General features: G+C 42.4%; 1 protein-coding gene across 6 annotated transcripts in view; it reads right to left on the reverse strand.

The window, feature by feature from the left end:
• The window catches only part of Nipped-A (Transcription-associated protein Nipped-A), a 124,155-nt gene that overhangs the window by 91,450 nt on the left and 20,698 nt on the right, over nucleotides 1–12,007 (reverse strand). For all 6 annotated transcript variants that reach the window (XM_068386924.1, XM_068386925.1, XM_068386923.1 and 3 more), the window contains exons 4-6: nucleotides 11,660–11,848; nucleotides 11,244–11,438; nucleotides 2,722–2,888 (exon numbers count right to left, since the gene is read on the reverse strand). In XM_068386924.1, coding sequence (XP_068243025.1) covers nucleotides 2,722–2,888; nucleotides 11,244–11,438; nucleotides 11,660–11,848 — 551 coding nt within the window. The remainder of the gene's footprint in view (nucleotides 1–2,721; nucleotides 2,889–11,243; nucleotides 11,439–11,659; nucleotides 11,849–12,007) is intronic.

The raw sequence follows: 12,007 nt of genomic DNA on the forward strand, positions 1-12,007 counted from the left end.
ACCTGACAACACTGAGATTACCGAACAATTCTTCTTCACTCAAAGGGTTAACTACTACACTTTGATTGTTCAGTGGTTACTTTCCTTTTGGTAAGGGTAGAAAAGACTATTTAGCTATGGTAAGCAGCTCTTCTAGGAGGACACTCCAAAGTCAAACCATTGTTCTCTATTCTTTGGTAGTGCCATAGCCTCTGTATCATGGTCTTCCACTATCTTAGGGTAGAGTTCTCTTGCTTGAGGGTACATTAGGGCACATTTTTCTGTCTTATATATCTTCCTCTTATCATCTTAAATTTTTATCGTTTATATATGAAATATCTATTCTAATGTTATTACTGCTCTTAAAATATCTTATATTATTCATTACTTCTCTTGCAGTTTATTTCTTTATTTCCTTTCCTAACTAGGCTACTTTTTCCCTGTTAGAGCCTTTAGGCTTAAAGTATCCTGCTTTTCCAAATAGGGCTGTAGTTTTGCTAATAATAGCAATAATAATAATAATAATAATAATAATAATAATAATAATAATAATAATAATAATAACAATAATAATAATAATACCTACCCACTGGTCGGCAAATGGAATGAAAAAATTGAATACCTGTCCTTTGTTAGAGAGGATATTTGCCTATAACTGCTCAAGCATGATCTGGAATGTTAGTACTTGTATGAGGGCTGAGATTGGATTTGGGAAGTCGCCTGTTCCAACCCATTCCTTGTGACCAACTTGGTAGATCTTTACATTTGGGAATACTCAGTCATGGAATGGTGTCTGAGTGTGGAAAACTCTAGGAAGACGTGCTGTATCAACTCTTAGGACAATCTCAGGCGATCATGTTAACAAAAGTCTCGGAAACTTTTCAAGGCAGGAGCAACGAGGTGGCTAACCCCGTCCTGAGCAGCAGTACCCGTGCTCGGTCTCATACGAGAGTGATCACTAGTTAGATTTTGGTAGAGCACTGGTCCTCACACAAAACCATGCAGAGGAATCGGTTGGTCTTAAAAGACTTAGCCAAATCCGTCATCATGTGCTTTGCTGACCACTTCCTCATTCTCTTTGGGGCAGTATAAGCACTGGTATGGAGCATGTAACAAAAACAGGTGATCTAGCTACCCAGTGTCTTGAAGGTAATGGTCACCTGGAAAACGAGCAAAAATTCCGAGGGCACGAGAACTCAGACTCATAGGAGACTAAGTGCTAAAAACAGGTACATAAACGCCAGTATAATATACTGCTCAGAGGTGGATACAATGTTGATATGTACTGCTTGTCCTGTTACATACCTTAATCATATAATTGGGGAGATTATTACAGAAACTCGCCTACATTGAGAGGACATCTTTAGACTATGTTCTCTTATTCAGGTTGAGTAGTAGCTCCCGGTCAAGGACACTACAATCAGTACAAGACTAACAGATGTACAAAAGCAACTTGTATCAATGTTGGTTCTGGAAGGGAAAATTCTTGGAAAGAGAGGCAGGGCCAGCATGCATGCTCATTCTCGTCAGAAAACTGCACAGGTAGCAGGTATGTGAGCACCTCTACGGTGTACCTATATGTTGGGTATAGAAAGGGAACATAACTGCTGTGACCCTCTCACCTCTTGAAAGAGGCAAAGTCTTTCAAACATGGAGAGAAACACAAGTCATATGTATGCAACTCCTATCGATCTGTCTTCCAAGACATGTTCCATGGTAAGAGCTTGAGCAAAATAGTGTAATTTCTGGTCTTACTAGGAGAAGGTTTATCCTTAAAAAGGTTGCGCAAACAGGTGAAATCATCTGTGAGCGTATGAACAAGAAGCATGTGCGTTGAGTTGCCATCTTCTTAGTCTTCAGTGAAAGGAGTGAAATGGGCTCTTGGAGCAGTATTCTCTCTCTCACAGAAAGAAACGGTCGGAGTCACGTGTAGTCAACTCCCATTGATTGGTCTTCTTAGTCCATTGAGGAAAAGAAGGTTGGAGCCTTTTACAAATGGTAGTATCTTTAAAGATGAAGGTGACACAGAAGATTTCTCTTAGCATCTGTGCTGCGGGGCACATGTGAAGGAGAAATTTGAAGTTCTCCTCCATAAGGTCATTCAGGCCCATGAGTATACTCAACAGGGAAGAGGTCACCGGAACTGCAACCAAGGGAGAGCAGAAATGCGGCATGCTTCCGCTTCACACTTGGTGGCACGAAACCTTCCTCTGATGGTGGATATCAGTTGATGACCTCCTTAGGAATAAGCTGTTGTCATCGTCATCACAAGGCTACACAAGAACTGTTAAGAACAGCAAACAGGAATGTTGTCTAACATGAACAAGAATGAGGATATTCGTAGGTTTCCACAAAAATAGTCAAACCACTGCAAATGCCTCCTCCTTTCTAAATATCCTCCGCTAATGAATATCTGCCAACTCAATTATTGAAAAGAAAAAGCAAAAAATTACAAAACATCTTCTAACTCAATTATTGAAAAGAAAAAATTACAAAACATAGCTCAAGGCATTCAAAGTACTTCTGCACTATCTGGTGACTGAAAACAGTGAGGGTTCAGTGGCCTGACAGGTGGGCGGGATTTCTCCACAACCCACCAGTAATCAAGATCACCTCGTTAAAAGTTTTAATAGCCATATCTAGCTTCACTGAAAGCATACTTCTATAAAAGGAAACAGTTTTATTTGTGTAGGAACAGATACAGATTCAATATTCACACAAATACAACAACAACAACTGTACCTGTGTTGTGCGTATGGCTGTAGAACAATTGTATTCATGATCAGAGGAATGAAGTCTGCAACATCTTGATAAACCTGTTGTTTGTAGAGTTGGAACATCAATACCACAATGATAGGAAGTTCTGTCAAAACTTTCAAAGACAGAACTGCTCTTGGTATGATGTTGTACTGAAGGGGAAAGAAATAAACATCAATTTACAATAATAGTTTAAAATATTACTAGGCACAACATTATAAGTGGTATGTTATGTAGGTTAAAGGAAATTGCAAATACTTAGGAAGTGAAATTTTCACTAGGAAGACATAGCTACTGACAGAGATTAATTTTTCACAGATAGTCTTCGCCCATATACGTAAAAAATGAGCAGCAAAAGATGAAATGTCATAACCACATCTCATAAGAAATGATCTCATGCCAGTTATGATGGACAAAATTTACTTAGATATAAAGAGGAATTCATTTGGATAGAGACAAGCTGTTGCCACGGCCATATCTATTCTTTATCATGCATTACACTTAGAAAATTTGTACTGAGTGTAAGAGGATATAATATAATGATAATCTCTCACCATTTCATCCATGCTGCCACACTCTTTTCTTATTAATGCATTCTCCATTCCTCTTTTGGAACCAAGAGTATTTCAAAGGTGTACATTTTATAAGATCTTCCCATCTATCATTACAGGGTTCTCTACTCTTCAATCTTCTCCATTTACTCCTGTTATACACTCCTGGCATCAAAGCTCTTTCTCCATAAACACTTAGTAATCCAATACCTTTTCCCCAACAATTTAGCCACCTTGCTTGCTTTATTTTTCCTTTGCTTCCTTTCCAATCAACATTAACTTCATTCGCTTATGTGAGATTTCAGTCTCCTTTCCATTCTAGACCAGTGATATGCATTTTATTACAGAAACTCAAAACTTGGCCCCTTTACAGGAATTTTCCGACTAAAATTAGCACTCCACTAACTAGCAAACATTATAACTATCTATCTCTTTCCACATATCTATTTTAATGTTTTTTATAAATTTTAATAAAATTAAATTATAATATATTTACCTTCTGAAAGAATCTTTTCATTATTTTCTTTTCTACAAATATCTGTGCTTGTTATAGATAGGAGTTGGGAAAGGTTATCAGACGATTTCTGCCCAATTATAAATAATGGCTCTTCAATATACTGTACATTCTTTTAACAAGTAGAAAGAAGTCAAATCTTAAATTAAAAATGTTATTTTGATTATAAAATAAATTTTTGAATATACTTACCAGGTGATTATATAGCTGCAACTCTGTTGCTCGACAGACAACTCTACGGTAAAAACTCGCCAGCGATCGCTACACAGGTTGCGGGTGTGCCCAACAGCGCCATCTGTCGACCAGATACCCAGTTCTCAATGTAAACAAAGACTCAATTTTCTCCTCGTCCCACTGCGTCTCTATTGGGGAGGAAGGGAGGGTCATTTAATTTATAATCACCGGGTAAGTATATTCAAAACTTTATTTTATAATCAAAATAACATTTTTCAATATTTAACTTAGCCGGTGATTATATAGCTGATTCACACCCAGGATGGTGGGTAGAGACCAGTAATATATGTTTACACTTTTATGAGCTAAGAGTTTTTTATTTCATTTTAGAAGTTATCAAAATAACAAAAACAAAATAAATAGGTACCTGGTAAGGAAGTCGACTTGAACAATTACTCTGCCTTTTAAGTACGTCTTCCTTACGGAGCCTCGCGATCCTCTTAGGATGCTGATCGACCCCTAGGATCTGAAGTATCAAGGGTTGCAACCCATACAACAGGACCTCATCAAACCCCTAATCTAGGCGCTCTCAAGAAATGACTTTGACCACCCGCCAAATCAACCAGGATGCGAAAGGCTTCTTAGCCTTCCGGACAACCCAAAAAAACAACAATAAAAACATTTCAAGAGAAAGATTAAAAGGGTATGGAATTAGGGAATTGTAGTGGTTGAGCCCTCACCCACTACTGCACTCGCTGCTACGAATGGTCCCAGTGTGTAGCAGTCCTCGTAAAGAGACTGGACATCCTTTAGATAAAAAGACGCAAACACTGACTTGCTTCTCCAATAGGTTGCGTCCATTATACTTCGCAGAGATCTATTTTGCTTAAAGGCCACGGAAGTTGCGACAGCTCTAACTTCGTGTGTCCTCACCTTAAGCAATGCTTGGTCTTCCTCACTCAGATGTGAATGAGCTTCTCGTATTAACAGTCTGATAAAGTAGGATAAAGCATTCTTTGACATAGGCAAAGATGGTTTCTTAACTGAACACCATAAAGCTTCAGATTGGCCTCGTAAAGGTTTAGTTCGCTTTAAATAGAACTTAAGAGCTCTCACAGGGCATAAGACTCTTTCTAGTTCATTGCCTACCATATTCGATAAGCTGGGAATATCGAACGATTTCGGCCAAGGTCGAGAAGGCAGCTCATTTTTGGCTAGAAAACCAAGTTGTAGCGAACATGTAGCTTTTTCTGACGAAAATCCGATGTTCTTGCTGAAGGCATGAATCTCACTGACTCTTTTAGCTGTGGCTAAGCATACCAGGAAAAGTGTCTTTAAAGTGAGATCTTTCAGGGAGGCTGATTGTAGCGGCTCAAACCTGTCTGACATGAGGAATCTTAGTACCACGTCTAAATTCCAACCAGGTGTAACCAAACGACGCTCCTTCGTGGTCTCAAAAGACTTAAGGAGGTCCTGAAGATCTTTATTGTTGGAAAGATCTAAGCCTCTATGTCGGAAGACCGATGCCAACATGCTTCTGTAGCCCTTGATAGTGGGAGCTGAAAGGGATCATCCTTTTCTCAGGTATAAGAGAAAGTCAGCTATTTGAGCTACAGAGGTACTGGTCGAGGATACAGAGACTGACTTGCACCAGTTTCGGAAGACTTCCCACTTCGATTGGTAGATTCTAAGGGTGGATGCTCTCCTTGCTCTAGCAATCGCACTGGCTGCCTCCTTCGAAAAGCCTCTAGCTCTCGAGAGTCTTTCGATAGTCTGAAGGCAGTCAGACGAAGAGCGTGGAGGCTTTGGTGTACCTTCTTTACATGTGGCTGACGTAGAAGGTCCACCCTTAGAGGAAGACTTCTGGGAACGTCTACTAGCCATCGAAGTACCTCGGTGAACCATTCTCTCGCGGGCCAGAGGGGAGCAACTAGCGTCAACTTTGTCCCTTCGTGAGAGGCGAACTTCTGCAGTACCTTGTTGACAATCTTGAATGGTGGGAATGCGTATAGATCTAGATGTGACCAATCTAGGAGAAAGGCATCTATATGTATTGCTGCTGGGTCTGGGACTGGTGAGCAATATATTGGGAGCCTCTTGGTCATCGAGGTTGCAAAGAGATCTATGGTTGGTTGGCCCCAAGTGGCCCAAAGTCTCTTGCATACATCCTTGTGGAGGGTCCATTCTGTTGGAATTACTTGCCCTTTCCGACTGAGACAATCTGCCATGACATTCAAGTTGCCTTGGATGAACCTCGTTACTAGTGTTATGTCTAGACCTTTTGACCAGATGAGGAGGTCCCTTGCGATCTCGTACAACGTCAGTGAGTGGGTCCCTCCTTGCTTGGAGATGTACGCCAAGGCAGTGGTGTTGTCCGAGTTCACTTCCACCACTTTGCCTCGAAGGAGAGACCTGAAGCTTTTCAAGGCCAGATGTACTGCCAGCAGCTCCTTGCAGTTGATATGCATGATCCTTTGACTCGAGTTCCACAGTCCTGAACATTCCCGATCGTCTAATGTCGCGCCCCAGCCTACGTCCGATGCGTCCGAGAAGAGAACGTGGTTGGGAGTCTGAACAGCCAGGGGAAGACCCTCTCTGAGGTTGAAACTGTCCTTCCACCAAGTCAGACAAGACTTCATCTTTTCGGAAATGGGGATCGAGACCGCTTCTAGCGTCTTGTCCTTTTTCCAGTGAAAAGCTAGATGGTATTGAAGAGGACGGAGGTGTAGTCTTCCTAATGACACAAAAAGTTCCAGGGATGATAGCGTCCCTACCAGACTCATCCACTGCCTGACTGAGCAGTGTTCCTTCTTCAGCATGTTCTGGATGCATAACTGGGCTTGGCTTATTCTGGGGGCCGACGGAAAAGCCCGAAAAGCTAGACTGTGAATCTCCATCCCTAAATACACAATAGTTTGGGATGGGACCAGTTGCGACTTTTCCATATTGACAAGGAGACCCAATTCCTTGGTCAGATCTAGAGTCCACTTTAGATCCTTCAGACAGCGACGACTGGAAGACGCTCTGAGAAGCCAGTCGTCCAAATAAAGGGAGGCTCGGATGTCCGATAAATGGAGGAATTTGGCTACATTCCTCATCAGCCTCGTAAACACAAGAGGAGCTGTGCTTAGGCCAAAGCACAGGGCCTGAAACTGGTAGACCACCTTTTCGAAAACGAATCTCAGAAAAGGTTAGGAGTCCGGGTGGATGGGGACGTGGAAGTAGGCGTCCCTTAGGTCTAATGAGACCATCCAGTCTTCCCTTCTGACCGCTGCTAAGACTGACTTTGTGGTCTCCATGGAGAACGACTGCTTTGTGACAAAGACATTCAGAGCACTGACGTCTAGCACCGGCCTCCACCCTCCTGTCTTCTTTGAAACCAAGAAGAGGCGGTTGTAGAATCCCGGAGATTGAAGGTCCGCGACTTTGACCACCGCTCCCTTCTCTAGTAAAAGACACACTTCCCGATTCAAGGCTCGTCTCTTGTCTTCCTCTATGTACCTGGGAGAGAGATCGATGGGAGACGTTGCTAGAGGGGGTTTCCGTACAAAAGGGATCTTGTACCCCTCTCTGAGCAACTTCACAGATTGTGCATCTGCGCCTCTCTTCTCCCAGGTCTGCCAGAAGTTCTTGAGTCTGGCTCCCACTGCTGTCTGAAGAAGCGAGCAGTCAGACTCTGCCCTTAAAGGACTTGGATCCTTTCTTCTTCCCTCGTTTCCCTTCGGCACGAGCACCTCCTCTGCTGGAGGCTCTGCCACGAAAGGGCGGAATAAAACGAGACGCTGGAGTGTCCATCCTTGGTCTAGCTGACAAGGTAGGCAAAGGGGGAGCTTTGCGAGCTGAGGACGCAACAAGATCGTGAGTGTCCTTCTGCACTAACGAAGCGGCTATTTCCTTAATCAGGACTTCTGGAAAAAGGCACTTGGAAAGAGGAGCAAAGAGAAGCTCAGATCTCTGGCACGGTGTAACTCCAGCAGAAAGGAATGAGCAGAGATTTTCTCGCTTTTTAAGGACTCCGGACACAAATGATGCAGCAAGCTCATTAGACCCATCACGTACGGCCTTGTCCATGCAGGACATAATGAGCAAGGAAGTCTCTTTATCTGTCGAAGAGATCTTCCTGCTTAGGGCTCCTAGACACCAGTCTAAGAAGTTAAAAACTTCGAAGGCCCTAAAGATTCCTTTCAAAAGGTGGTCCAGGTCCGAAGATGACCAACATATCTTTGAGCGTCTCATGGCAAGGCGGCGGGGAGAGTCTACAAGACTTGAGAAGTCGCCCTGGGCAGAGGCAGGAACTCCCAAGCCGAGAACTTCTCCCGTGGCATACCAGACGCTCGATCTAGAAGAGAGTCTAGCAGGGGGAAAAGCAAAGGCTGTCTTCCCTAAACTCTTCTTGGACTGCAACCATTCTCCTATCACTCGCAAAGCTCTCTTGGACGAGCGTGCGAGGACGAGTCTAGTAAAGGCAGGAGTGGTAGACGGCATGCCTAAAACAAACTCTGAAGGCGGAGAACGAGGAGCCACAGAAACAAACTGGTCAGGAAACAGCTCTTTGAAAATGGCCAAAACTTTTCTAAAGTCCAAAGAGGGTTGAGTAGACTTAGGCTCGTCCAATTCTGGTTCATCTATATGTGCAGCAACATCATCATCAGAAAGTTCCTCATCCGACAACTGATGAGGAAACGGCAACGGAGTGGGTAACGGCTGGTTCGCTGAGTCCGGTCGCACTGGTGCATGCGTGACTGAGCCGGACGCAACGTCATGGAACTGCTGCCCAGTCTGTGAGCTGGCAACAACCATGGTAGCGTGGGGACGCACAGTGTCTACTCCAGACTGTCTAAACTGATGTGGGTGCGCAGTGGAAACCACACTGGGTTGCGGAGGTTGACGCACCACGTCAAAACAAAGCAACTCTGACGGTTGTTGAACATCCAGAACGTCAACGGCAACCTCCGTGCGTCGCTTAACGTCAACATGCGGCTGGCAGATCAAACTGGAACGCATGGGTGGAGGAACTCTCTCAACTGGTGTGCGTGAGAAGGTTACCTCAGCGTCCACAGGACGCACAACCGATCGCGTGGAGGGTTGTAGGCTAGGTACTGCACTAGCTGGTACGGCAGCAACCTTCTCCGCACGAAAGTCCTGCATCAGAGACGTAAGTTTAGACTACATGTCTTGCAGTAGAGACCACTTAGGGTCTACGGGAGCAGGTGCGGCGACAGACGGTGTTACTGTCTGAAGCGGTACCGCTTTGCCTCTCTTAGGCGGTGAGCAGTCATCGGATGACGGCAACGAGTCCGAACTGACCCAGTGGCTACAACCGGGCCGTTGGACTTGTGCTGAAGGGACCGATTTACGTTTTAACGGTCGCGAGACCTTGGTCCAAAGTTTCTTGCGAGAAACACCTTCAGAAGACGAGGTATAAATGGGCTCTCTCGTCTTAGTTAGGTAGGAGCGATCTTGGGTAGATACGCCCGATACCACGGAGGGAACGTCTGTTCGCTGATTAAAGCCTCTCGAACCCATGCGTCGTACGACATTGCTTCTCCCCTGGACTTGGGAGCTTGCAAGAGGTCCCGGACTAGGAGGACGACAGGCACGAACAGACGAACCCTCAAGCGCAACACTGTCCACAACACTATCACTTGGCACTTTAGCACTTCCCACTGCACTTTGGCACTTAAGCTCCTTCACATCCGCCATGAGCTGATTACGGTCACTAGCAAGGGACTCAACTCTCACCCAGAGCCTTGATGGCACGCATCATATCAGCCATCGATGGTTCCTGAGTGCCAGGAGGGGGGTTAGGAGCAACCACTACAGGGGAAGGAATAGGTTATGGGGCATGAGGAGAGGATATATCAATAGAACGAGAAGAACTTCTCCTAACTCTATCTCTCTCTAGCCTACGTGTGTACTTTTGAAATTCGATAAAATCGAATTCCGAAAGGCCAACGCACTCCTCACACCGATCTTCCAATTGACAGGTTTTATCCCGACAATTGGAACAAACAGTGTGAGGGTCGATAGAAGCCTTCGGAAGACGCCTAGAACAGTCCCTAGCATTGCATTTCCTAAATTTGGGGACTTGTGAAGGGTCAGCCATTTTGAATTGGTCAAGGGAAATTCCAAAAAACGATCAAAAAGTCATCAACAAAGAATCCGTTATCAAAAAGAGTTCAAGGATTTGTGTGAAGAAAAACCCTGCACAGCGAAAGCTCAAAACTAGAATATAGTACTTCACCAATTAGATGTGAAAAACTCCAGTTTAGCAACAGCGAGTAAAGTACGTCTTGCCGACACGGCGACAGAGAGAAAATTGAGTCTTTGTTTACATTGAGAACTGGGTATCTGGTCGACAGATGGCGCTGTTGGGCACACCCGCAACCTGTGTAGCGATCGCTGGCGAGTTTTTACCGTAGAGTTGTCTGTCGAGCAACAGAGTTGCAGCTATATAATCACCGGGTAAGTATATTGAAAAAAATTTATATCTATACAATACTCCTAAAATTTTCATATTCCTTCTTTTCCAGCTCAATTTATCAACATTTACTCCCAAAAAGGTATCATAATTGTTCCCATTTTCCTTGAATTCAAAAGATAGATGCCATCTAGTGGTTAATGGTAAGGAGCATCACTGGTAGCACCTTTTGACTTTTTGGTCAATCCAGTTATATTAAGATGTTGCTGGAATATGATAGTACAATTCATGTAATAATAATAAGATTTGGGAGGCTTGATCAACAGTTACAATTCTTTGTAATTTTTTTTTATATGTACATAAAGAATAAAGATTGTTTTTTTATTAAAGTGTCAGTGCATGTTTGATTAAACAATACAATTTTGAGGTTGCCTAACTATATTCAAATCTCCTGGTTCCCAACTGGTTCCACGTTTTCACACATAACCGGCCCACTCTCAAACCCCTACTTTCAGTCTCTCCCTTATTCTCCTTCTGAGATTTATCACTAATTATTTGCTTATCACTTTCCAACATTAGATCACTCATACATTTGTAATTTCCTTTCATTCATTATTGCACTTTTTATTCACGATACATACTAAGAATAATATCAATGATATCAAATACCTTAACAACTTTCTACATACGATAGATACTAAAAACAATGAGAGAACTTACCATTATTGATAAAATAATACCGATCATGCTACTAACTGGTACAAACCCAGAATAATATCAATATGATATCAAATACTTATTCAACATTGTTGTATTTATTTGCTAAACACAATATCAGATAACTTACTGTTATTGCTGTGCCATCTTGCAATTTCTTTTCAGTGTGAATTGGAGAGATAGTAAATGTCTCTTGAAGCAGCGCATCAACATTTACTTCTGAAAGATCATTTACTCTAATTGGAGACCTTGGTTCAAATATTTTGTTCATATGATTTGGCAGATCTCGATACATATTCTTCACAAATTGGAGAAACTGTTGTATCTGCAATGATGAGAAATAAAATTTAGGGGTAAAATTTTGAAGAAGAAGAAGAAGAAAATTGTGGGAAACATGGGAAAACTGAGCTATCATACAATACAGTAAATCTTTTAAGCTACCAAGTTATAAAATAAAAATATCCTTCCTCATGGAAATAGTTTTATTACAAGGAATTTAATTTTTGTGGACACAATTACACTAGATTATCACAACAAAACACTTACCTCTGGACTAAACTGAGGCCTGAATGTTTTGTGTAATTCAATGATGATACGTAAACAGACCATTACATTTTCTTCATTATCAGTTTCAAGTAACCGAAACATTAGGGTTAAAATTGGCCGAAGATATAGCTTCAACTGCTCGTTGCTTGGAAGCCGATGAATCATTTCCAAAATCAATTTTCGTAGTTGCTAGGGAAGGAAACAAATAACATTACCGTTAAGTGCAAAATATGTAACAAAAATAAAATTACACCAAGGTACAGTATTAAGAAAGGAATCAAAATATACTTGAAGAGATTCTAAATAGAAAAAAAAAAATACTGTGAGTTTTGTGAAAGCAATACACAT

The sequence above is a fragment of the Palaemon carinicauda genome, chromosome 14 (genome assembly GCF_036898095.1).
Source record: "Palaemon carinicauda isolate YSFRI2023 chromosome 14, ASM3689809v2, whole genome shotgun sequence".
NCBI lineage: Eukaryota > Metazoa > Arthropoda > Malacostraca > Decapoda > Palaemonidae > Palaemon > Palaemon carinicauda.